A 27,840-nucleotide genomic window follows, 5' to 3' on the forward strand; every position below is an offset into this window, starting at 1 on the left:
TTTTTTAGTATTTCCTTTCTCAGTTTACTGAACAACATTCTATAATGACCAATATGGCCCTATCCTACAGCAGCTAAATCCCTCACCTAGCCATTGCCTATGGAGGCGAGTTATCATGTTTTCTGCCAGTGTAGGAACAGGTTGTCCATGCTTTAGGGGACACAGACAAACAGTATAGGGTGGCTCAGGGTCTCAATGGTTGAATTTCCTGACTTCCTAATTGGGCTCTCTACTTCAAAGGATTATATGTGAAAGCTGCATTTTGTGCTGCTGATTGTTACACGATGGCAAAACCCTGCTCAGTGACCATTGTTAACAGTAATCAAGCTATTGACTTCCATGAGGTGGGTTGTTAACATCCAGCCCAGAATGATGTATTCAGTCTTTGCAGGAGGACCGTGAAACAAATCAGTTATTAACCAGTTTATTCTGAGACAACACAAAGTACACATTTCTAAAATTACTTTTCTATTGTTATCCTCAAAAATCTACTTTCACATTAAACTACATTTTGAAAACTTAGAGGACATTTTTTTATTGACTGATCCAGCATTTCCCAGGCAAAGTTAGGAAAAAAATTGTATATTTGTTGCTAGGCCTGCTCATGGAAAATTTAGCTTTATCTACAAAGAATGTTTTTACCAGCTTGCAGTGGGGCCATATTTTCACAGATTTTAGCATAAGCCATCTTTGTATATTAACCACCTAGTCCTGTGGGCTCACAAGTGTTTGTTTAGGTAATATTTAAAATTATAATGTATACTTGACAAAGTCAATATTCCTTGCACATTGCCATTGCAGTACAATTAAGCCGTGGCCCAATAGTGCTCCATACAGCCATACCTTTCAGTCATATATGTGGGTGATATAAATACACACACATGACATTTAACCTACAAGCATAGCAGCACATTTTCCGTGCCCGCTTATAATGACCTTGCTGGAAAATGAAAAAAACTATTTGGTGAAAACAGGTTTACACTAGTAATTTAGTGGCACAGCACATGCTCTGGTACAGTGAATGACAAGGTCACAGTGTACCAAGTCACACAACAAGCAAACAGGGAAGATAAAAAAGTACAAAAATCTAGAACAAGCATATCGAAAAGGCAGATTTTGCAAACAGGTGATCAAGTAAGAAAGCACATCAAGCACCTTTTATAGAATTTTCTAAAATTGGCCGCCAGGGCAGGCCAGATTGTTTTACCTGGAACATCTTCAAATTTTATTACACTTCTTCAACTCATTTACTCTCAGGGAAGCCATACCCAAAAAATTCTTGTGACCCAGGCTGCCAGTGATGTTTAAACTCTGTAAAATAGACAGCCTGATTTAGGTTTGGGTGGCAATGAAAACGTATGTGATTTCCGAAAAAAGTGCTACATCTGAAGGAGAATCTGTTGGTGGAATTGGCTCCTTCAAGTTATGATTATTGTGGAAGAAATTCTTTCACTGGATTCTCCTGTAGATGTAACACGTTTGCTAATAATTTTGTGGTTTTCCATTTCCACACAACTAACTCTGACACTATGTTCAATCAATGAATCAAGAGTATTTGTAAAGCGCGCTACTCACCCTCTAGGGTCTCAAGGCGCTGGGGGTGGGGGGGCTGCTACTGCTCGAAAAGCCGGGTCTTGAGTTGCTTCCTGAAGGAGAGATGGTCCTGGGTGAGTCGTAGGTGGGTGGGGAGGGTGTTCCAGGTCTTGGCCGCCAGGTAGGTGAATGATCTTCCTCCGGTGGTGGTTCTGTGGATTCGTGGGACAGTGGCCAGGGCGAGACTGGCGGAGCGGAGCTGGCGGGTGGGTGTGTAGAATGTGAGGCGGTTGTTGGGATATTCGGGGCCCAAGTCGTGGAGAGCCTTGTGTGCGTGGGTGAGGAGTCTGAAATTGATCCTTTTGCTGACAGGGAGCCAGTGCAGGTCTCTCAGGTGGGCGGAGATGTGGCTGTACCGGGGGATGTCTAAGACGAGTCATGCTGAGGCGTTCTGGATGCGCTGGAGTCTTTTCTGTAGTTTGGCGGTGGTCCTAGCATAGAGGGCGTTCCCGTAGTCCAGACGACTGGTGACGAGGGCCTGGGTGACCGTTTTCCTGGTTCCAGTGGGGATCCAGCAGAAGATCTTATGGAGCATGCAGAGAGTGTTGAAGCAGGAGGAGGTAACAGCGTTAACTTGCTTGGCCATCGTGAGGGGGGAGTCAAGGATGAAGCCCAGGTTGCGTGCGTGGTCCGTGGGCTTGGGTGGGGGCCCAGAGCAGGGGGCCACCAGGAGTCATCCCAGGCGGAGATGGATGGGCAGAGGATGAGGACTTCCATCTTGTCTGAGTTCAGTTTCAGGCAGCTGAGCTTCATCCAGTCTGCGATGTCTTTCATTCCGTCTTGGAATCTGGCTCTGGCGGAGGTGGGGTCGTTGGTGAGGGAGAGGATCAGTTGGGTATCATCGGCGTAGGAGATGATGTTGAGGTTGTGCTTGCGTGCGATGGCTGTGAGGGGGCTCATGTAGACGTTGAAGAGGGTGGGGCTGAGCGAGGAGCCTTGAGGTAAGCCGGAGACTATCTTGGTGGCTTCTGCGAGGAAGGGCGGAAGACGGACTCTTTGGGTTCTGTCGGAGAGTAAGGAGGTGATCCATTCCAGGGCCTTTCCTTGGATCCATGCGTGGTGGAGGCAGGTTGTCAGGGTGCGGTGGCAGACCGTGTCGAACGCAGCCGAAAGGTCGAGCAGGATGAGGGCGGCGGTTAATCCGTTGTCCAGCAGGGTCCGGATGTCGTCGGTGGCCGCGATGAAGTCGGTCTTGGTGCTGTGGTTCGCTCGGAATCCAGACTGCGATGGGTCGAGGGAGCCGATTATCTCCAGGAAGGCTGTCAGCTGTTTGTTGACGGTTTTCTCGATGCTTTTGCAGGGAAGGGGCGGAAGTTCTTGAGGTCTGAGGGGTCTGCGGTGGGTTTCTTCAGAAGGGCGCTGATCTCTGCGTGCTTCCAGCTCTCCGGGAAGGTGGCGGATATGAAGGAGTTGTTGAAGATGTGGTGTAAGCAGGAATCGGCTGGGGAGCCCGAGTGGATGGTGTTCATTGTGTGGGTGGTATCTTCCGTGCTGACCTGAGTTATGGGTGGGGGTGTTGACCAGTTGCTTGAATCCGAGGTTGGCGAGGTTGTCTAGTAGGGCGGTGGTGTTGTTGTCCTGATCGTTCTCCAGGTGGAAATTGAGGTCTCCTAGGAGGATGTAGGCGGGGGAGGCGAGGGCGAGTGGGCTGATGAAGTCTGCAAAACATGTTTGAGTTTAAATTCAGTCACATCCTCTCTATTTGACCGCATGCACTTGCAAGAGTGATAACTCCCACAGAAACACAGAGGACTGTTGGAACTGTGCTCTTTCATCAGGGTCACCCCAGATTTTTCCTTCTGTAGCTGAACCCATTTTTGTTACCATTAGGATTAAGTGAACTTTACCCCTGCTAGAGTTACAGAGTTTCTGCTCTGTCTTCCAAACATGGTACCATTGGTATATACCTGATTGGTACATCTAATATCTGATATATATCCCTAGCATATGGTACTATATGTACTCTTGGCATGTAAATTAAATACTACAAGTGAACTTCAGCAATTTTTGTGCTCTCCACTAAAGTAGCACTGTAACACATGCCTCTGACCTGCCATTGCAGCCTATAGTGCAGTTGAAAGCAGCCATTTTTACCTGATAAAATAAACATTTTGCCATGCTTAAACCTTCCTTTTTAATACTTACAATGCACCGCTACTTATGTTTTACATGTCCTGGATGTCCTGACAGTGAAAAACGTTCAATGTCATTTTGCACTGCACCAAGGCTAGCTCTCCCATAGAAAACCACTGGATTACACTATAGCTCCTTATAATGCAAAACTTCACTTTGGGACTAACTAGAAAAATGATTCACAGACTCATTGGAATAGGAATTGAAAACCCAACGTAACAGTCATGTGGATAAATTATTATTTTCAAAATGTCACTTTTAGAAAGTTCACTTTTTCCTGCCTAAGACAAATATGCCCTTCTGCCAGTGTCAAGGATCACCTGACGGCCAATGGCTCTCCTCTGTTGTGATATATATCTCTACAAGACAGTGAACAGACAACCTGGGTGTGGGAGGTGAGGGTCTTCCTAATGAGATGGCTGGGCAGGAGCTCTGCCCTTGCACTGATTGCACTTCAAAGGGTAACATTGAGGGGTTGTACCCAGTCCTTCCTGCCTTCAGAAGAAGCTTACCCTGTTACTGGCAGATACAGCTCACATCTAGGCCAACCTGCTTTTTGTTTCACTTGCCAGGCTAGAGCCAAACCCATGGAAAAGGGAACAACTCACTACACCGTTTCAAATTTAGACAAAGGGGTGCCCCCCATCCACATGCTGGCAGTGGGCATATAATTGGCATTCCCAGAACCTGATGTTTGGTTGGTTTGATGTAATTGTATTAATACTCTATTTTACCAGATTGGTCTGGGATTTCTCTTGTGCTGTGTTTTCACTGTATTTCTGTTCGAGCATTGCATAATTACTTTTATCAATTGCATCTAAGTTAATCCTGATTAGTTTTATGCCAAGCTAACAAGGGTTAAGCAAAGGTTTCTTTAGTGACTTTTGTGGTTCACCATGACAAGAATTGTAATTGATGTTTGAGGTGTCAACTATCTCAACTAATACTCCAATTCCTTAAGAGGACATAGCCTTAAAGGCATTTTGCAGTACATATATAAAAGGAATATGCATATTAGCTCAAATAGAAAGGACTGGACCCACATTGTATTTTTACTAATAGAGAGTTTGGCGCTTCAGGGCTGATTCACAAAGGCTAGTAAGACTGCGTAATAGAGTACTCTTGAAGTACTAGTTCCCACACTCAAAATGGTTTTGAGAAGCATTCATAGCCTTTTTTTCACTGTAGTTACCTTTCCCACACATTAAGTTTTACATGAACCTAAGTGGAAAGCCTCAACTGTAACCAAATCAACAATGTGTTCACTGCACACTTGTGCATGATTGAGATGTTAATACTGTAATAAAATGCTCTCTGCAAAGCAGTACATTGCTCCTTGAGAATATCTCCCACATTTATGAAATACCTAAAATTAAATGCCTATTTTTGGATGCTTGGAAAGTCCCAGTTTCATCACCAGTTCATCACCTGTTCCATGAACTCCAATTGTTGGAGTGTTTGTGATCCAAAAGGTGACTTTCAGAAACCTAAAACAGTAACATGTTGCAGAGTATTTTGGGGAGGTGCACGCAGGGAATATTAGCACATTAAACTGGCTAGCTTTGTCCATGACTGTAAGAAATTGCGTTACTAGTTGAGTAATATATTGAGTACAAGTAGTATTCACAATCCTTGTGAGGGTAAACCGCAAAAGTCACTAAATCAAACTGAGCTCAACCCTTTGGTAGCTACGGCACCGAGAAGACAGTATCAACTTAGGGCAGTATGTAATAAAATGACACCAATGTGACAACAATCTAGTAAGGGGAACTGGCCATATGAATTATTAAAGTTTTAAGTAGAACTAGCTCCAAGAGCCCAAAGTGCCAATGATATTCACAGGTTATGGTAGAACAGGAATTATGTTATGGTATGCTATGTTATAAATTTATATAGCGCACAAATACCAAGGGTGTCTTGGCGCTAGCAAACCGAGAAGCAAGCAGAAGCATTAATCAATGAACAGCCACAGTGATCACTTTGAAGCACCGGTCAAATGCACTAACATGGTTCATTCTGGCCAAAGATTGTATTCACTCACTTTATCCTTTAAGTCCCAATATACTACTAGAGTACACTTCTATCTGCCCCCAGGACTTCAGGGGTGGGACTTAGAGACTCATAGGGTGGCAGAGTCCAGTCAAGGTCAGCCTGAAAGGCCTCTTGTAGCTTGTTATATACCTGTAGCTTGAAGAGGAGATCACCCTTTTGACCCTTGGTGTCCACTTATTTGTTTTCTTTGTCTTGGGTGCAAGAGGAAGATCAGGTACAGTCTACTAGACTCCTTTCATGTCATAGACAGCGGGTTTGTCATCTTCTGATCTTCCGTAGATTTATGAGTATTCTGAAGTAGGTCCCTAACCATTGGGGTAAAGGTTCCTAGGACTAACCCTATGTACTATGGGCATTTGTAAGTTTTTAGCCATGCTAAACATGGGCTCCGAAGGCTGCTGGTGGGTGTGGAAAGTGAACTACGGTAATCCTATGTAAAGTTAAGAGAAAAATCCAGTTTTGTGCGGTCCCTGTTCCCACAGCAACTTCAGAGACAAAATTCTCGTATAACAAAGCTGAGCTTTGGCAACCAGACAGTTGGTACACACATATTATTTCGACATTCTGTTTCCCTCCTTTGATATGTGTCTGTAATGTTATATGTAAACCAAGCAGACCTGTCAAAAAGTCTGTCACACTGTAATGTCAAAAGAGGCCAAACATGATTGCAGCCTCTCTGAATGGGAAGACCACAGAAGGGCCCTGCTCAAGTGTCAGCTAATATTTGCCTGTCAGGGTGGAGGCCTCTTTAAAGTGGTCCCCAAGTGTCATATGAAAGTCCCAGCAGACTTGTCAAGCAGGATGTGAAAGTTCAGAAGGGCATGGCACTTAAATATCAAAAGGGATTGTTCCAGTCGACCTTGCATATTGTGTCAGGTATAGACGGGTCACTTTTAATTCAGGTTAGGCTATTGTTTTGCTCCTGGGAGCAAGTACACACCTCTAATCAGTGGGGGTACTTGTTCCTATGTGGCGAGGGTATAGAAAACGTTAAAGATATTGTTGGAATATATGGTTTCAGAGGAATCTTCCTTATTTGGAAGTGTTGCCCTCACACACCCTTGTGGGTGTCATGCTTCGTCATCTGGCGTTTTGCTCCTCGTGGGGCTGGCGCTGCAATGCCCCATGGGACCCACAAGAGGGTTCTTTGTGGGAGATCTTTTCTTGTATCAGCTATGATGGTGCATGCGGCTGTGCGGGTTATAATGTGTAAGTTGGAGAGTGTGATCCTAAAATTACCTAAAGGAGATCACATTTTATACAGAGACCCTTTGAGTAAGTTAGAAACTAAGATTTGTTAGTGTGAACAAGGTTATGATACGCCACTACTCAGTGAGTGTGTTGTAGTGAACTATTGTTGTTTCACTATTCCGGTCAACATGTTTCACACTATGTTAGACCAGTACTGGATCCCTAGCATTTATTCAGGACCGAAAAATATATGTTGCCTACCCCTGAATTAGGGTGAGTATCTAGAGTCTTATTATGCTTACTCCCTGGTAGTGATACAATAAATCCTATTGCAGTCTCTGTAAAAGTATAAATCAAAGGCAGAGGTGGTCAATACATAATTTTTTACTGATTTCGTACTCACGTATCACCTCCACGTTCAATATAATACTCACAGTTCCATGCGCGGTCAGCAACCCATCACCTACCCCTCATCCTGCCTGCCTGCAGATGTAGTGCGTGGCTGAAAGGGGCTTGCTTAAGTACAGAGAGATCAATTAACGAGGCTCACCTGCAGCAGAGACCCGGGAGTACTATCTGTGTCAAAATGCATTGTGGGTACCAGTGAGAGCAAGGTGGTTGGGGCATATGGTGGTGGCCATCTTGGAGAGGCTCTGTTCTCTGTAGAAGTTGTTCTACATAGATAACATGAATTGGTAGCGGCCATTTTGAGAGGGTCAGAGGGGTCTCATGTTCTTACGGAGTTCCCGTTCATCAGTCGGCTCTCTGAAATGTCTGATGTTAAATAAGGACAGTCTTTGTTAATTCATTACAATGGTCGGTGTATCTCCAATAGTATCCATGATGCAATCGTTATGGAGGATCCTATGACAATATTGATATTCTGTGTATATTGAGATGTGTTCCATATAATACTGGTTTGACTATTCCCAGTAAGCTGGATTGCTGCAATGTCTAGACTGTGGTGGTCAGAACCTAGGTTTGCATACAGTCCGGCATAGTATATGATCAAACTAATAATAGTGACTATGGTGCTCGGGGCATATAGTGGCAACCATGTTGAAGTAGTTAGGAAAATCATAAATCAATCAGGGTTTTCAGTTGATAGGGGATGGTGTTCTATGTAGTCTACGGTAGGCCTGTGAGGTGACCTCTTCAACATTATAGATTTTTTGTGTGTAAACTACCCCCAATAAAGGAAATGGCTATGGTATCTGAACCTAGGGAGTCTATGGTAGTCATGTGAGGTACAGGTTTTTCTATGGATCAGAGAAACCTGCTAATGTGGTCGACCATAAGGACATGTTTAACATGAAATGTTTACATGTCCTCCTTTTTAAATACCATGCACCCTGCCATTAGGCCTACTTAAGGGTGACCTATAAATATTTAAAAGGAAGGTTTAGGCCAGTCAAAAGCAGTTATTTTGAAAGGTCGAATTTGCAGGTAAAACCTGCACAGCCTGGCTACTGATGGCAGGCTTGCAGCCATGTTTACATTGTCACTGTAGTGGATTCCCCTTGGTGCATTTTGGCACCATTTACTTGGGATTCATAGGTAAATTAAATATGCCAAACAGGAGTATACCAGTTTCATGTAACACTGTCCAGCGGAGGTAATAGTTGAGGCAAACAATGACTATGACAAATCTATAGGTGATAGACAAGAGACAATGAAGAAAAGCTGGAAAAATGTGTTTCTACTTCACGACAACCAAAATTCTTTTATATTATTATGCTTTTCATAATTGTTCAAACAAAGCATTTTTATATTTTTAGCAATACTTTTATCACAATAAGCCACATATTGGCTTGGTCAGTAGCTTGACCACGCGTTTTACGGAACACCTAAGTGCTGTAAAGCTATGTTGTGATATGAAAAACTTTAAGTTTAGCGGGCTGGGAATGATAAAATACTCTAAACATTTGACAGCAGAAGTACTAGGATGTTGAACTGTTGTAAACACAAACTGGTGGTAGACTATTAGCCATATATTTTGACTTGAACTATCTGGCCTATTTAAAAGTAATGCGTGCTTTCAGCGACTTTTGCGCGTCACCGCTTGCTGCTAGATAAATGCGTACGTAAAATTCAGAAACCATTACACACTTTCTTCTTCCAGGTTTAGCAGGAAATAGCAGAACAACTATTTTTGAGACCTTTGGGATTAGGTGCATTGTTGGTGCCAAAAGCCTTTGCAAGCCTACCCATGTTCTGGTTGTACACTTTGCTGTTCTCCAGTATGTTTGAACTTTAGGCATGATCATGGCTTTGTTTGTGTACCTTACTTTGATGTGTATGTTATCATTGCCTCTCTTTTATTACTAATTGAACTGTGTATGTGCATGTATTTATTTATGTACTGTTTTCGAGGACCCTGAGCCAAAATAAGCATGGCTGACTGCCATCTAGTTATTTATGGACTCATTTTAGTGAATGCCATTTCCAACTAGTGGATAATGCATTTTTCCAACGAAGTTGTGGCAACTTTGCATCGAGTTAGTCAAGCGTGGTTTATAAAACAGCACTGTACTTACTTCACCAAAGTTCATGTAACGATCTCTCCACCTTTCCAAATCGCCATATTTAAAATAGACATCTCGAGCTTGACAGGCTAGACAATGAAGTTATAAAAACGTGCTGATAACTGATTATGTTCCAGTTGCTGAACTTCATCCTCAAAAAACAAGTTAGTGTAATGTATAATTGGGCCTCTGCACATAAAACGAGCGATTGCATTTGTCCTTGAAAATGTACAGTGCTGTAGACTCTGTTTAGGAAACTGAAAAGCTTATGTTTGTTTTCGTTGTTAATTTAGGAACATTTGTAGAGTTGTTAGCAAAGTAAAGACGACTTGCATATTATGTCTGGGTTATGGAGAAAGCGACAATAAAACTTTTTTTTTTAATGCAGTCCTTCTCCCCCCCCCATGCATGGGCACAGTTATTCACTACCTTCTGAGAAACGTCGTCTATACCCTTTCATCTCAAACAAACAAAGCTAGCTCTTTGTGAAAGGGCTATGACAGAGCTACTGAGGTTTATCTCCTTGACTTGAATGCTGGCAATAATTTCTGTTATGACCACAATGCTTTGCTCTTTCATCTTGATAGATTTTCAGGAGCAATCTAGACAACATGGGTTGATGTTCTTGCCCCCTGTAAAATCATAGTTGTGCATTTCTAGATGTTTTGGCTGACACACATTTCATATCAAAATAAAAAGTTATTTGAGGGAAAAAAAGAGTGTTTACTGTAAAATTGTAATTGATACTTGTATAGCGCACTACTCACCCGCAAGGGTCTCAAGGCGCTTGTACAAATACCGCTGTGGAACCAATCCTGGCTTTCCCTGTGAGGTATCCACTCCTGGGCACCCCCAAGTTGGAGGCCAGGCATCCTTAGCATTGTGGGGGCAGTTGTGGAGATTAAGCAAGCTATTGCCCAGAGTTGCAGAGTGGGACTCCATAATTGGAATAGGCACCGAGGTGAGAATTATCAGGTCCGTGGAATTTTGAGTCCAGACCCGCTGAGGCGGGGAATCGAACCCTGGTCCCGGGCCAGACCTCTGCATCAGGGTCTGCCACTCTAACCATGGAGCCACACTTCTCCACTCTTCATTAGCTTCCATATAGGTTGAGATATGTCTTGGACCTTTTCTTTAGCCTTGAAATTCTGTATCTAGACAAGTAATACGATTATTTGGCTGCTGAGCTTTGAAAATGTACATCAACAACAAACAAATCTTGCTAAACTTGGGCACAGCACCACTGTATAAGTCGTTACTCATTTCCAATAGCTGATAACATTATTTTCATTACTAGGCCACAGAGTGCAAAACATGCATTATATTTATTAAGTGCTTTGATACTATGTTTATTGTCCATATATATTTGAATAGAAGGTGCATGGGTAAAAGCACATTTTGCTGTAGGTGTTATCATGTTGTTCAGCTGAATTCTCATGTTATTTTTACGGGTGAGTGTAACTCGCGGAATTTCACTCAGCTGAATTCCACAGAGTGACATGAATACAGTGAACAGGTGGACATTGGCATGTCACGCTGGATGTGCTGACTTATAGCACTGGGAGCTTGTTCAGCACTGCAAACTAAGCACAAATAGCACTGCACAGCATACCAGAGGGCGGTGCTTGTTTGCTGACCCTCTAGTAAATTTTCTACTCGAGAAGCAGCTTTTTCACCATGAAAAGGTATAACTGTCCTTGAATGCCCACATTGAGAAAATCCCCATAGGTACCCTCTTACCGCCTGAAAATCACACTAGGGGACACCAATTCTCACTCATTTTTTTCAACTGTAAGCGTGAGAAAAAACTCAACCATGCAGCGGTTGGCTGAGTTTTGCCGGAATTTCACGTTACAGATGTCAATCAGGGAGCAGTCGAAACTCCACAAACTCCAGCAGTGGAGTGGAATTGCCCAGCCCTAGTTATTTCTCTCTCCTTTTATGAAAATTACAAGGTTTATTATCCTCAAACCAAACTACTTTGAAGATGTATAATGGCTGTTCACAGCACTCTCAGTCGGAGAAATTGGGACAACGGTGGCATTAAAGGCAGCAGGGCAGCTCCAACTTGAGTCATCTAAAGCAATCTGTGGCTGTTTGTATCATAGCTTCCTACCCGACAGATGCATTAGCAGGGCACTGGAATTATCAGATTCTGTGGCCATGGAATTTTTGGAATAAATAAGGATTTGAGCATTTTCCACATAATCCATCGTTTGACGCATAATTTGCAGATTTTAACAATAACAAATTTTTCTTCTCGCTCAAATGGATGAAAAGTTACCAGAAATATGTCGATATGCAATTATATGTGTTAAAAGACACTTTTTAAAGTCTAACTGGTCATTTTTCAGTTGCTTATTTATGTATTTGGTTGTTAAATTGGTACTAATGTGATAAAACCTTCCCCAGACAGCATTATCATGTGTACAAATGTCAAAATAATGAAATAATACTATCATAAAATGTGCAGCATTATGCAGCATAATTCGCCTTTTCCTGCCTTTTCACTTCAGTGGCCCTGGACATAAGTATGCCTTGTTTCCTAAACAGGCCTGTAAACTATATATATATATATATATATATATATATATATATATATATATATATATATATATATATATATATGTATATGTATATGTATATATATATATATATATCAGATGAACTTAGTACTTTAGTAACCAAAGAAGTACTGGATGAGTTCACGAAAAATCTAACTGTCAAAATGGATAAACTTGAAAATGAGATAACGGCGAAGAAACAAAGAAAATTCTTAAGAGATTTCAAAGACTATCAGGCGGGTCGCACTCTCACATTCCACAAGAAATATGATCACCTTTTTGACAAAAATAAAGGTGGAGCCAAACCCAAGCAACCATCGATGCCTGTGGTGTCAATCAGTGAAAGTGACATATCAGACGACAATCTCTCTGATGCCTCCTTATCTGCTCTCAACCAAGAGGCAACTCCGGATCTTCAAAGAACACAGAAGAATTTTTTGTTACAGTTCCAGGCAATCAACCAAACAAGGACAGAAGGCCACGAACAGGCCGCCCAAAGGGGCAGAGTCAGAGGATACAGAGGAAAAACGAGACGAACCGCAAAGCTAAAGCAAGGCGGAAAAAACGCCGAGAGCGCCCCCATGGGAGTGGAAACACGGGGCAGCAAACAACAAAAAACACAATGACTGTGATCAATCTCTCCCAGTGCCCTCTGTCCAGAGATGAGCAGGATGTTCTCTCTCTGGGCCTTTCCTTTTGCCCAACTACCAACATGAATTTTGCACGCACCAGGATTGATTTGTTCCTTTTCTCAAGGAAACTGAAACTTAAGAAGTGGTTCAACACCAAATCCAGAAAAGATAAGATGAACAGAGTACAAGACACTGTGAGTAATTTGAATATTGAGGACATATTGATGGGTAATTTGTTACTCAGTGATACCCAATGTGCTGAAGAGACTCCTAATTGGGATGAATGGGGGACTAATACTGACTTGAATCCAGGAAGTGACTTTAAACCTAAGTCAACATTTTTGCCTAATGTACAATGTGAAGCCATTGATCTGTTTGAGAAAGGTGTTTTAACAGATTTGAAAAAACTTAGACCTAACAAAACCCCTGTATATCGGAGAAATCTATCTCAAGCACAAATTCAAGCGATTGATAGTTTGAAGGCGGATGATAACATTGTCATTCGCCAATCCGATAAGGGTGGCAATGTGGTGGTTCTAGATAAAGGGAAATACCTGGCAGAGGGTACACGCCAACTACAGGATGTCTCATGCTATTCCAAATCTAACATGAATGATGTGCTGAGTTCTAATGTTACTTACAGGGAGATGCTAGTTGAGTGGAGAGAAAAGGTTTTACTTGAGTGGGAGGAATTCTACTATCTTTACTGCCCACATCCCCGGATCCCTGTTCTTTACCTTCTGCCTAAACTCCACAAGAACAGGGTTGACCCCCCAGGAAGACCCATTGTGTCCTCCATGGGCTCTTTACTAGAAAATACGTCAAGATTTATTGACCATTTCTTGAGACCATACGTTCTGGCTCTACCATCCTACCTTAGAGACAGTACTCACTTTCTGACCAGCATCAATGGCATACCGTGGGAGGATAACTATATGCTTATCACCCTGGATGTTGGTAGCTTGTATACCAGCATCAAGCATCAACTGGGATTGAATGCCATAAAACACTTCTTCAAGACCCGTTCCATCTCCATGGTCGATCATTCGAACATGATTGTTGGGATGATCGAATTCTGCCTGAAGAACAATTTTTTTGTTTTTGATGGGGACATATATAGACAGTCACAGGGCACCGCGATGGGTACTTGCTTCGCCCCCAGTTACGCGAATCTTTTCATGGGCTGGTGGGAGGAGCAGGTAGCCGGACGCATGGAGGAATTCGACACCCAGGTTGCCCTGTGGCTGCGCTATATCGACGACATTTTTATTATTTGGAACGGTTCAGAGCAGACTGCCATTGATTTTGTCAAGAAACTCAATAATAATGACCTTAATTTGGTCTTTACTGCCAATTACAGCAAGAAGGCAATTGAGTTTCTGGATATAGCTATCAACATCAATGGCCCCATCATTGAAACTACCCTACACCGTCAGAAAACGGCAGGCAACAGCATACTCAGGGCCAACAGCTCGCATCCTCGTAAGCTGATACAAAGTATCCCCTATGGGGAACTGTTGAGAGCCAAGAGGAACTGCAGTACTACAGAATCCTTTGAAAGAGAGAAACAAGTGATGTGTGACAGATTTATCGAACGTGGATACAACAGTAAAACCATCCAGTATGCATGTGAGAGAGTTGAAAAGATTGCTAGGACTGATCTGCTCTATCCTATCAAAGAACCAGATAGTAGCAAGAATGTAAGGTTTATTACTACTTATTGTGGTCAAGCTAATGAGATAAGAGACATATTCAATAAGCACTGGCATGTCTTGTTGAATGATGAACATCCCAAATCTGACCTGGCCAGTAATCCCCAGATTACTTTCAGAAAGAGCAGATCTTCAAAAGATGAACTCAGCCACAATCATGTCACACTTACCAGGAATGTCACTGCCCCAACCAGAACTGGCTACAAGTATTGTAGAAAGTGTAAAGCTTGCAGGGGAAGTGTTAACTGTGACAAACTGGTGGTTCCAACCACAGGAAAGGAATTCCATATAAGAAAATATCTGACCTGTGATACCACTTATTGTGTTTACATTTTGATATGTCCATGCAATAAATGGTATGTTGGTAGTAGTAAACATACAGCCAAGAAGAGAATCTTGGAACACCTACGAGCCATCAGAAATAAAACCAGAACATACCCTGTTGCTCGCCACTTCCAGACACACCACTTCAGTGATGAAACCAAACTCCGCATGGTGGTGATTGATAAGATAGATCTGGGAGTGAGAGGGGGCAATTGTGAACTTTCCCTGAGGAAACTTGAATCGACCTATATCATTGATTTCGACTGTACTATACCCGGTGGTCTCAATGTTAATGAAGAGCTTGCAATACATCTGCAGTAATACTTTAAGTGGCATTGTAGCTTGTCAGTACTGTCTTTCAGTAATTTTAAACTTTCCTTTTCTTTCAGACATCTAGAACATGTTTTGCAGAGTAGGCTTATTGTGAAGAACTCATCTTTTGAAGAGACACTGCACCTATGGTCAATACCCAGCCCACTGGGGCTAGAACTTTACATCATTATTTTTTGACTCCTTTTACTGTGCCCACTGGGGTGATGAGAACGTTTTGGGTGTTTGAGGTCCTGATTTGCCCACTGGGGCTCTATGTTTTTGTTCGGCATTCTTTCCAGGAAATCACCATTGGTGGACTCTGCAATTCTAAAATGATTCTAAAATGTGTGTATTTTGAATCGCCCACTAGGGCAGTATTTGTGGTTTACATTGAACATTGAATTAACTTTACTGGAGATGTTTAAATTTGTTCTTCACAATTCCGCTTTTTTGTGTGTCATAATGCTATTATACAAACGTTACAGACAGACTAAGATGGACGACACATTTACCATCATGTTGGTTGAACCTGCAAAACAGTCCGTTTTCTATGTTTTTCTCACTTGTTTGTGGATTTAAATGGATGTGTTTGTGGCGAGACGGTAAGCGTGATCAAGGCTTAACCGCCGAAACGCGTTGTTGTTGCCAATAAATCTACATTATTTTTGCACAGAAAAGGTGTCTGGGCTATCAATTCATACAGAACTGATTCTTGAAAAGATATATATATATATATATATATATATATATATATATATATATATATATATATATATATATATATATATATATATATATATATATATATATATATATATATAGATCTGAACAATCCAATTCCCAAAGCACAGAGGAACCGGTTGGACAAAGTACTGCAGGGATGACAAAATTTAAACCCCGGTCCAGCTTTACACCAGTGATGATTCATGACAACATATATGTGTTCCATGAAATGACTGCTAAGGAAATCAAGAAATGACATGCCAAAGTCTTGAAAACCACTCGCCAACAGGTTCGACGGAATAATCAATACACCAACCTGGTCAAGAGAATCCAAGGAGATCAAAATATAATTGTCCGTCAGGCGGACAAAGGCGGTAACGTCGTGTTATGGCCTCGTACGTTATACTTTTCACAATTAAATGATCCGTTGTGTTATCAAAGTTGTGATAAGATTTCTGTTACCAAATCACAGTCTGAATTTTACTCCTTACTATTGGGATGGCGCAGTACTGGATTATTGAGTATGGAAGAACTGAAATTTTTGAAGAATGAACACCCAATTATGCCAGTTTTCTATCTCATTCCAAAAATCCATAAGAACGCTAGCATTCCGCCCGGAAGGCCGATCATCTCGGCTTGTGGTGGATTACTGGAAAACACGACCATCTATATAGATTCTTTTTTACAAGACATTGTGAGTGGTTTACCCTCTTTCATCCAAGACTCTGGTGACTTCCTTAGAAAAATCAGCAATATTAATTTGGACCCTGACTGCTGGTTATTAACATTGGATGTCACATCGCTCTATACGAGTATCCATCATCAGGATGGTGTTAGAGCAATCCAATATTTTCTTGACTTTAGACCAGCAGCCATGTGACAGCATAACAAAATGTTAATTGCCATGATTAGTCATTGTTTGAACAATAACTTTTTTATGTTCAATAAGCCGTACTACCAATAGGTCAGAAGAATTGCCATGGGGGCCTGTTTCTCTCCCAGTTATGCCTGTTTGCATATGGGCTACTGGGAGAGACATGTCCTCCATGGTGATTTCAAAGACATTTGCTGCAATACCATTCTGCAGTGGTTCCGATATATCGATGATATATTTTTAATCTGGCATGGGTCATTTGAGGAGGCAGAAACATTCGTAAAAAACATCAATGTTAAAGGCCTAGTCCTAGACCCGGTCTGGACATCCAACTAGATATTTTCCAACCCCTTATTTCCCCTTGTCCGTGGTCGGACCATTTCATTATTACGTTTCCTAAGGCCTTTATTCCCCACACTAGCTCTTCACCAGCGGGGAACCTTCTAACCAGGAACTGGAACTGGGCTGATCTTAGTGAATTTTGTTCCCTACTCAGCGCCTCCTCCCCCGCCGAACATGACTCCTTAAACACTCAGGCTATCAGCATGAGGCACTGGCTTGAATCAGCCAGCAACATTGTTGCGCCATTTAGACATCTTGAACTAAAACTCCCCCATGATGCCCAGAGATGGTTTTCGGAGGAGTTACACTCTCAGGCAGGCCGAACGAAGCTGGAGGCGCAATTACGTCCCCGAGAAAAAATTGTTGTTTACGGCCCAGCTTAAAGATTATAAACAAGCCATCCTCCAGGCTAAAACCTTATACTTCTCTAAAAAGATCACTGATTCGGCCACTAAGGCAAAAGATATTTTTTCTATAGTGGAAGTGCTCTCACACCCCGATAGAGTGACCATTAAGCCTCTCCCCTCCCAAGCTCTTTGTGATTCCCTTAACTACTTCTTTGTGAAAAAAAATTGCCAAAATTAAAAATAGTATTCCTCTCCGTACACCAGACCCGACACCCCTATCTGCTGCTACTTTCTCATCTGGCTCTACTGACAATTCCCACCTTTAAGCGCAAAAGACATGGTGGCCTTAGATTCTCTTTCCTTGCCCCCTCCTGCTGGAATGCACTTCCCTTGGAGCTGAGACTCACTACTTCCTACCCCTGCTTTAGATCCCTCCTCAAAACCTTACTGTTCCTCCAAGCCCATGGATAGTTACAGTCTCTCTAGATCACCTACACTGCTATATGTTTGTCTACCCTATGCTCACAGCGCCATGAAACCGTTTGGTGTAAGTGCACTATAAAAGTATTTTTAACATAACATATATCACACGAAAGTCCCAGCAGTGCGACCAAACTTCACAGCGGCACTGAACCAGGAAACAGACTCAGGAAACAGACTCCACAGGCAAGACTTAGTGCTTAAGGATATTCAATCACATCATCAGATGTCCAAATGACGCGTTTCAGACGCCAGACATGAGGCCTTGATCACATAGCGCTTGCAATGGTGAGAAGGTGAATTTATATACATTGTGAAGGAGAGGCAGTATTTTTACCATGTTCATCACAGTGATCATGCAGTTTTACAACGCGTTGGAAGGCAACATATGTGACATCACGATTTCGCCACATCAAACATGTTGTAAGGCAGTATAGACATAGTGAGAGGACTATAAAGCCTGAACATGATGCATTAGACCAGTGATTGCCATGCACAAGCAGGGAATGTTGGACAGGTGAGTGGTATAGAGTTCATGTGAACTCATGTATCTATATGTCCAGTTGCGGGGTGGGGACAGGGATTAACAGTGTAATACTGGGGCCAGAAAGCGCTGTGGCATATGTGTATGCGTTACTATTGACCGATCTTTTAGCGTAGTGCTTGAATACGGGTCAATCAGTGTAAGTCGTCAGTGCCTAGGAGCAGAAACTGTAGATGCCCATTAAGCGTACTATTTGAAATCCCATGCGCGTCAGTAGGTAATATCCGCCGTCTATCTGCAATTACTAATATGGCATTGATGCAGAGACTCCCGCAGTGGTTTAGTGTAAAATTGGAAAATATATATATACATGTGTAGGCATAAAAACCGTGTTCTATTCTGTAGCAGCATTGCACCAAACTAGCGTATGTAAACAGAAAGTAGGTCGCCTGCCAACCTTCGAAAAAATAGTGAAGTGAAGGATTAAGGGGGAAGGTGAAGGGTGGTGCAGTGCGAGTGTATATACAGAGTGAGACTGGCGTGTGTGTGCTTAATGCGATAATATACACATTAACTAGTGTGGAAGTGAAGCCTGTCTCGCAGGTAGTGGAGTGGGTCCAGCCTACCTAGAAGTGTGAATTAAAAAATACAAATGCTGCAAGAAGCAACAGTGGGTTAGGAAAATTACCATATGATGTACGACATCCATTAGTAATAAATATCACAAATCCAGCGAAAAGAAAAGCAAGCCACTATTCAATTCATAGGGACTACCGTGTCTGAGGTGGCGTATCAGAAAAACGGTAAATACTGATCGTGATTCCCTGGGACTAACATAAATGTGTGCTAGCTAGAAGAGGTCCAACCTATCAGGTACTGAACTCAACCAAAGAGCGCAAATCACAATATAAATACTGAACTCTAACCAAGGCGCTATGGCTAAGTGTGTGCGGGGCGCTGGAAAAGTGTAGATAACTAAAGGTGTATATATACATCAGTGTGTGGATGCCACAAATGAAAAGGAAACTAACTAAGGAACAGGGTCACAGATACATAGACAAGCTATGTACAACAACAGGATAATGCATCATACGATCATTTCATACCTGTATCATAAGTTGAGATCAGAAATATTCAAAGATTACAGGATATGTAGACATGTGCGAATATTATATACAGTGGAGAAAAGCGTGAGATAGCGGGTCATTTAGGCATTGGTAAAGAACATCAACGTAACTATACAGCCATGGTGTTCTAGCATGGTGGAATAAGTCATTTATAAGAAATGATGTAGGTCCTCTGTGGTGTTAAACCCAGCCGGAGCCTTGGTGTTAAATTGCAATATATATCTGCTTTCCAACTGCCTAAGGAGTTTGTCCCTATTCCCTCCCCGTTTAAGTGGCGGCATGCAGTTGATTACAGAGTACTGTAGGTGCTCAAGATTGTTGTTGTGTACCTCTTTGGAATGCCTCCCCACAGGGTAGGCTGGGTCATTGTTGACTATGGCTCTGAGGTGTTGTAGTATGTGGAGGTTGACTTGGAGATTAGTGCTTCCTATGTAGCGAAGCCCACATTTACATTCGAACATATAGACTGCGAATTTGGTCCTACCGGTGAGTTTGTGTTTGATTTTGAGAGCAGTGTGTCTAAATGCCGACTTAACCTTGGTTATGCTCTTACCGAATTTACAAACTCTGCAGCTTTGACATTTTACAAACCCATTCACCTCAGATAACCAGTTGGACTTGGTAGAGACTTCTGAGCTGTTCCTAACTAAGGCATCTCTCATGGAGAATGTTCTCCTGTATGTAATGTCAGGTTTATGTGCTTTAAGGTTGCCCAGTATGGGGTCAGATTGTATGATGCCCCAGTGTTTGTGGATTGTGGCTCGAATAGCTCTTTCCTCCGTGTTGTGTGTAATGATCAATCTAGGAGTGACCATGTTTGTGGGTTTAGAGAGGATGGCAGTTGCACTCGGAACCTCAACAACAGTTGGGCCTTTAAGGAGTTCATCTCTCGGTGTGGTGTTGGCTCTTTCTATGGCTTTGCGTATTACGCTATGGGAATAACCACGTGCCTTGAATCTTTCTGCCGCTTCTTTTTGACACATCTGTAGATCCTCTTTGTTACTACAGATTCCGGCTATTCTTAACATCTCTCCATAAGGGATGCTTGTGATGAGGTGCCTGGGGTGGAAACTGGAAGCATGTAGTGTAGAGTTCCCTGCGGTGGTCTTACGGTGTAGCTTGGTGTGCATGGTACAGTTTGTAATGTAAAGATTAACATCAAGAAACTCTATGGATGATGCACTTAAACATGCGTTGAATTCCAGGTTGAGATCGCTATTGTTTGTCTCTCATATGAAGCGCTCAGCACTACACACATCTCCTCTCCAAATTAAAAAGCATCATCAATATAACGTAACCACGACACAATGTTCTCACGATTGATAGCCTGGTGTTTGACCATGAGAACCCGCTCCTCCCACCAGCCAACATGTAAACATGCGTAACTGGGAGAGAAGCAGGCTCCCATGGCCACACCCCTGAGCTGTTGGTATGGTTTCTTGTTGAACATAAAGAAATTGTGTGACAGAAACCAGTCAATGAGGAATAAAATTAGTTTGTTATGTCTGTGTTGGTTGATGGGTCTTTTGTCGAGGAAATACCCCCGGTTCCCCGGTGTTCCCCAGGGTTCTTCTCTTTCTCCTCTGCTGTTTAATCTATATATCTATCCTTTAATTTTTGCACTCCAGCAGCTGGATATAACTATGCGGATGACCTCCAGCTCATTTTCAATCTCTCTTCCTCTTCTCACTCTGTTTCTAACTTTCAGACTATTATGATTTTTATCAGGGACTGGATGAACCACAACCATCTGAAGCTGAACCCGGAGAAAACCGAGCTGGTTCTCACGGGTGGTTTTTCCAGTCCCTGGAACTCTTTATTCTGGCCCTCTTCCCTTGGTCCCCCTCCCACTCCTTCCTCCACAGTCAAGACCCTAGGTATCAAAATGAACAATCATCTCACTCTACATTCACAAATTAGTTCTGTTGTTTCTTCTTGTTTTCTCACTCTTCGTACTATTCGCACTGTTTCCCGTTTCTTTTCTACCCTGGCACTTAAACTGATTATGTCCGCTTTGGTGATTTCCCGGCTGGATTACGCCAATGCCCTGTACAACGGCATCCCGGCGTACAGCCTACGGAAGCTCCAGATGGTTCAGAACCAGGCAGCCCGATTAGTGTATGGCCTCTCCCGCTCCCACCATTCAACACCTTTATTGAAGGCGCTCCACTGGCTTCCTGTCAGGGAACGATCCCTTTTTAAAACTGGCTGTATGGTTTTTCAGACCCGCCAGGGTTCTACTCCCACCTTCATTTCCTCCTTGATTAGGGAGTATGTCCCTGCCAGACAGCTTCGCTCATCGTCCCAAACACTTCTGCAAATTCCACGTTACAAACGCAAAAAGTGGGGAGGAGCCAATTTTTCAACTTTGGCTCCCACTTTTTGGAATTCCCTCTCCGACCACTTACGGTCTGCTCAACATTACTCCTCCTTCCGTAAAGACCTTAAAACCTTTTTGTTCAAACAGGCCTTCCCTCTGTAAATTATCTCCAACCCATTTCACTGCACCAGTTATCTACGGCCTCTCTCTGCTAAATTTGTCTCCACAGCGCCAAGAAACCGCACGGTGAACGTAGCGCTTTATAAGTATTTTAAATTCAAATTCAAATACGATTTTACTGCTATCTGCAATGGTTTAGTTTAATTTATTCTGTGCTAAAATGGCTTGCAGCAATGCCTCTAAAAATACCAGTTTCGATTTCTTCCGTGTTTGTGCACTAATGACAAAAGACTGCCAGAACTCAACAACAATAAATACAAATCCCTGTCAGGCACTGACATTGCTACAAGCCCAATATGTATTAGCTCCAGATAAGCTGCAGGAGATGCATGGGACATAATGTGTCTGATCCTTCAGCCCGGAATTAGTACCTTGGGGGAAACCTCCGCTGGCCAAATTGTTTGAAATAGCTAACCTCATCTTTCAAGATGGAAAGATGCTCCATTTCCTCACCTACTATTCGAAACATAAGCATTCTTCACAATTATTATACTCTCTCATTCAATAAATGTATACAGAATTGTATCTGTCATCTTACACTATATTGAAGAATGTTCTTATAAGTGGGTGATTATCTGAATTAAACTTTCTTGAATATGGGAAATCCTGTGTTTACGAACCCCATAATTCTATGTCTGACAGATTATTCCCCATTTTGTGGAGCTTCACTTATAATCCCTGTTAGCTCACATTGAGTTACTGTTCAGTACTGTTAATTAAGACCCGGGAATCTCCCCGCAGAATGAAGGAACAAGCACTGACCACTTTAAATCAGTAAATATGGCAGTCATAAAAATGTTATATTTTTTTAAACCTCACAGATTCATATCTCCCAAAATTGTTCCTTACAATGTTTAAGGGGAACAGCAGATAAAAAAGTTAAATAATCCCTTAGCATCCCTTAGCGTCCCAAAATTTGGGAACGTCCTTGGAAATGGAATTACATAGTTGTAGCAAAAACAAAATCCCAATACCCAAATCAATGGTGTAATCAACTAATACGTGTGAAGATGACAGCTGATCACATATTTGGGCCAACAACCCAACAATTCAGAGCAGTGTCAGCTTTATAAGGAACCCTCCTTCTCTGGACCACAACGTTATCTATAAAAATTGAGAAGCTCTATACGCAATGTGCACACATAGCTGCAGTTACATAGGCCTAACAGATACCACAGTAGGGCAGTGGTTCACTAAACCAGACAAAGTCATTGTCCTTGGTCAGTGGTGTAGGGAGGGGGGTTGCAGTGGGTGTGGGCCGCCCCGGGTGTCATCCCTGAGGTGGGTGACAAAATGTCACTGAGGGGGGTGACAAAATTACAAAATTCTGTTCCCTCCAGCTCTCACCTGCCGTCTTCAGTATGGCACCGTTGCAGGGCGGCAAACCGTGGATTCGCCAGCACCCCCACCCACCCTTTCAGGGAGTCAGGCCATGGGGCCGCCAGCGCAGGTACAGCCCCGGGCTGTCTCGGGTCTAGCTACGCCACTGTCTTTGTTAAGCCCGTTGGCGCAGACAGCGTCTTCAACTCTGACCAGTTCTCTTAGAACCTGGGCAAGCCAGACTTCAGACTCCCAGGCATTAGTGAACAAGGGCCATGTGTCACTGTACCACATCTCCCCGGCATGACCATGGAAGCTGAACTGATTTCTGCAATAGGGTACTTGCCACTACAGCAAGAAGCGCAGGAGAGCAGCCGATGCAGGCTGACATCTCTCCACCTTCTGCCTCTTCATTAGCTCTTCTTTGGTGTGCAAGGTCTTTCATTGAAAAGTCAGTTTTACCTCCAAAATGAATTGAGCTCCTTTAAACCTTGACTGCCCTTTGTTCTTCAGATCTGTGCTCTTAGAGGTTCTTCGCTTCACATGATGTAAAGTTTCGTCTTGGATGTCATCCACACTGTGGAATTCCTTGCCTTTGATCATTCAACCTACCCTCGCCTTTAATATTTACTGTCTGGTTTCAAAGACCTTCTTCACTGCAGCGAAAGGGTATATTTATACCTTGCAAGACTTGAGCTCCTTGAACTGTAAGAATAAAGCACTCCACAATTGATAATATCTCAAGGCACACAACAATCTGTTCATATAAACAAAATGATAGACACACAAATTAATGTCAAATCAAAATATTTTAGCACAAGTGCATTGCGTGCATGATCCAGTGGTTGGTTGTCCACTGCAAAGGTTGCCTTTTTTGTAGGTACTACACATTGTTCCCCATTCTCAAATCACAGCTTGCAAAACCTAGAAATCTACACTCCAGAGTTGTCACTTACACTAACTATACATTAATCTTACTTCCAAAAACAAATTCATGCATATTTTTCAATACCTGAATTATCTGCATGAGTAAATGTTGCAAAAATGTGCATATAATACACAATATTGTTTTTGCCATTGGCAAATATTTTCATAAAGAGCTACCTCTTCCATTAAATTGATATTAAATATGGGAGTGTTCACTTCCCTTTCCCATTCTACTACAACCTTTAAAAAAGAAATGATTTACCTATTTTTCTTGTGCTGGAACCTATCCACACATTTTTTTGTGAATACCCACAGAGCCACAGTAGGACTGAGACAGAATATCAACCGGGGCATTAAAATAAAAGTGGCCGTCATTAGTGAACTAGATAGCCAAAAAAGTGGCCCATGTTTGCAAATCGGGGCAGTTTTTAACTTGAAAAGACATGACGGTCAATATATGGAAAACTACATAGATTAGAGCCGACTGCAAGCAATGTTTGTTATAATTACAGGGAAATCAACAGTAAAACCCAGAGCGTAAAACAGGCCCACAAACTGACTTGTCACTCCAGCCTAGTTGCCTTTGTTTGCCCGAATGCCCGACAGGCCACTCCGACCCTACACATAATTAATGTTCATACTCTTCATATTCCCTGGCCTTGTCCCCTCTAATGCCAATGTCCCTCTCCAAACCTAAATTTAAAGTGTTGCAGAATTCACCACACAGGTGTATTCTCTGCCACCATAAGTGCACTAAGGACTAGATCAATCTAGATTCCCTGTATTTGGACAGTTGTACTTGTGTGTAGCAGAACTCTGTGAATCATAAAAACGCTCGAGGCTGATTTACAGATATTTTCTCTAGGGCTTTCCTAAAAAAGTATTTCCAAAGCATTTCCTAAAAGCAGATATTTAGATGCCTCTCTCTCCACATTGAACTTTTAATCCTTCTCAATAAATATGAGTTGCCTTCGGCAGCTCTTAATTTTCTATGTAGCAGATGTTTGTAAATCGCGTTCTGGGGACAGAGCACAACAATGCTTGTTCCAAACACTTTTTGAGACTATATCATGAAAACGGAATTATGAGATAGTAACATAGGACAAGAACGTTTTGAGTACATTTGGAGTATTGCATTATGGTGTGGTGATGTGTTCTGTTTTTTGTGCTACTTTGTTTATTTGCTGATTTATTGTGAAGTAATATTGTGTTTTATTTTGATTGGTGTGGTATGTTCTTTTTTGGCTGTGTTGTCTTCTTCCCTGTTAGGTTGTAACTGTGCTGCTTTCTATAGGCTGATGTATAATGTTCTGTTGTTTACTTTAGATATGTCAACAAATGTGGCTACATTTCCAAGCAAAAGCAGCACAGGCCTTGAAAGTTACTGTGACAGGCCACCATTTTCAACTGTCTAAGATAGCAAAATAGCGCTGTTCCAGCACTTCAGCTACTGAGAAGCAAGTCTTGGCGCTAGGTCTGGACTGGCCGTAGCGGGCATCGGGAGTTTTCCCGGGAGGCTGGAGGGGTGGAGGCCGATTTTTGCAGCAGTTTGGCCAGTTTTGAAGCAGTGCTGAAATATCAGCCCCCAGTAACAAAAGCAGCAGTACTTCTGACGTGCACGCCCTCCCCCACCCCGAGTGCTGGTCTATCATAATTGGCTGGGCTGCTTTAGGTTTTCAGTTCCCAAGAGCTTGTTTTGAAAAAGAAGGAAGAAAATCTGTGACAGGCTTTGCCTGGACTAGAGGTCTGTAAAAGGGCTGATTCTGCCAGGACAACCTCTTTATTAACCCTATACACTTCTTGTAGCTTATTTTAAGACGTTTACTTACTCCAGTTTATATTCAGTTACCTATAGTTTAACATCATTTTCCTAGTATTCTATATGTAAAGCATTATATTTTGGTTTCTATACTATATAAGAACATTGAAATGTTTAGCACTCCACTGAAAACAATAGAGTGTTCCGGACTTCTAATGGCTGGCAGAATCCCGGAGCATCAACATTCCAATGTTTAACAAAGGCCTCACAGAGCCCAAGGGGACTTCACCCCCCTCTGGCTCCATGAGACCTTTGTTTGACAAATTAGAACTTTCTGCCCTCTAGGGGTGGAATGTTCTAATAGCCTTAGAGCCCTCAGTAGCAGGCTTTACCTGCCATTGAAGGCCTGATACCTTGTTAAAGGCCACCTTCAGCTCAGGCCTTTAACGCTGGAGGAAACCTTTAGTGCCCCGTAGAACCCACTACGGCAGGCTCTAAGGCTATATTGGTTTTGCAAACGATTTCTATGTTGATGTTGATTTTTTTTGCAAGCAAGTTGCAAGTACTTTGGTTAATGATTGCTTTTCTTTAGTTCTGTGCAGTGTGATCTTCTACGATCCGGAAGGATACATAGACTCCACGGACTATCCGCCTCTACCGCTGCACAGCTACTTGGAGTGCACATACAACGTAACTGTTTACACTGGGTATGGAGTAGAACTGCAGGTAAGAGCTCAAGTCTCTGATTTACAGACAAACATGTAAAGCTGATAAATAACATGACTTCACTATGCATCGTAGACATATTGGGCTTTCACTAGGCATTTACTAATGTCAAAAGTAAAAGAAACATCTGAGGAATGAATACAGAGTCACTGTTTACTGAATGTTCCAATGACAAAAAAGGCAACAAAGTCCAAAGTGCCCTAAAGGTGCTGGATTGTAAGAAGTACAAATGACTACAGCCTTATAGATGCAACTCAGGATCTCGAATGGGTGTTCTCCAACATCTTCTGTTACTTTCTGGCTCTGCATGATGTGGGTTGATCTCATTAAGCGCAAATGTCGAGCTCACACAAACATATACCATTTTATGAATGAATAACAATATTTTCGTCCCTTGCGTTCCCATTGTTATATGGACTACTGGGGTACTTTTGTGAAAGGGTGCAGTCTCTGAATGTCGCATTCATTAGATACTGCACTTACTGCTAGCCTTGCACTCTCGAGAATAAAATGCCAAAACACATCAAGTCAGACATGAATTTGTCCTGGCATCTGCAATAACAGTAAACAGCATCCGCCTTGGGTTATTTCTTTGGCTACTGATTTTTGATGTAAGTGCTTAATAGCCAGAGCGCTTCTGTATTTTGACACTGTAAGACCTAGGAGGAAAAAGTCACTATTGAGTAATGCTTTTTGCTTTTTTAAGAGAAAGTACATAGCTTAGGATTCAAAAGATTAATGTACATAAGAGCTGTACATTTTAAAAAGTGAAAAAATGAAATGTCTATACAAATCTAAAACTCAGGCAACACCTGAAAAACGCAAAAGGAAGTGAACGTAGACAGCAGTGAGCTAGTAAAACATGCTGAATAATAAAATGGGCATCAGTACAGGCCTGCCACCATTCGTCACAGAGTATAAGCTACTTTCACAGAGTCATCCGGTGACTAGCCGATATCACAGGGTGATAGGGAAGAGGAGCTGGAAACCACTGCACAGAGCTGATTTCTAGCTCGTCTTTGGAGACTCTGAATAGCCAGTGTCCATTAAGGGGTTTAAAAACACTCCAGCACATCAACAACAACCTCTTCATCTACGAAGGCCCCATGCCCATCTCGCAAGGTAAAATAATGTTATATGTTGGCAGGTCTGGATATGAAGCACGTGGAGTTGGGACAATGAAACACAAGAAG

The 27,840-nt window shown here is 42.4% G+C and overlaps 1 protein-coding gene across 1 annotated transcript in view; it reads left to right on the top strand.

Moving 5' to 3' along the window:
- SEZ6L (seizure related 6 homolog like) overlaps positions 1-27,840 on the top strand; it is a gene marked incomplete at its 5' end in the record, with an annotated part of 799,882 nt that overhangs the window by 67,510 nt on the left and 704,532 nt on the right. Inside the window, one exon of the mRNA XM_086951928.1 lies at positions 26,514-26,647. Within this exon, the coding sequence (XP_086808054.1) occupies positions 26,514-26,647 (134 nt within the window). The remainder of the gene's footprint in view (positions 1-26,513; positions 26,648-27,840) is intronic.

Source organism: Lissotriton vulgaris, unplaced genomic scaffold (assembly GCF_964263255.1).
Source record: "Lissotriton vulgaris unplaced genomic scaffold, aLisVul1.2 SCAFFOLD_908, whole genome shotgun sequence".
In the NCBI taxonomy this organism is placed as follows: domain Eukaryota; kingdom Metazoa; phylum Chordata; class Amphibia; order Caudata; family Salamandridae; genus Lissotriton; species Lissotriton vulgaris.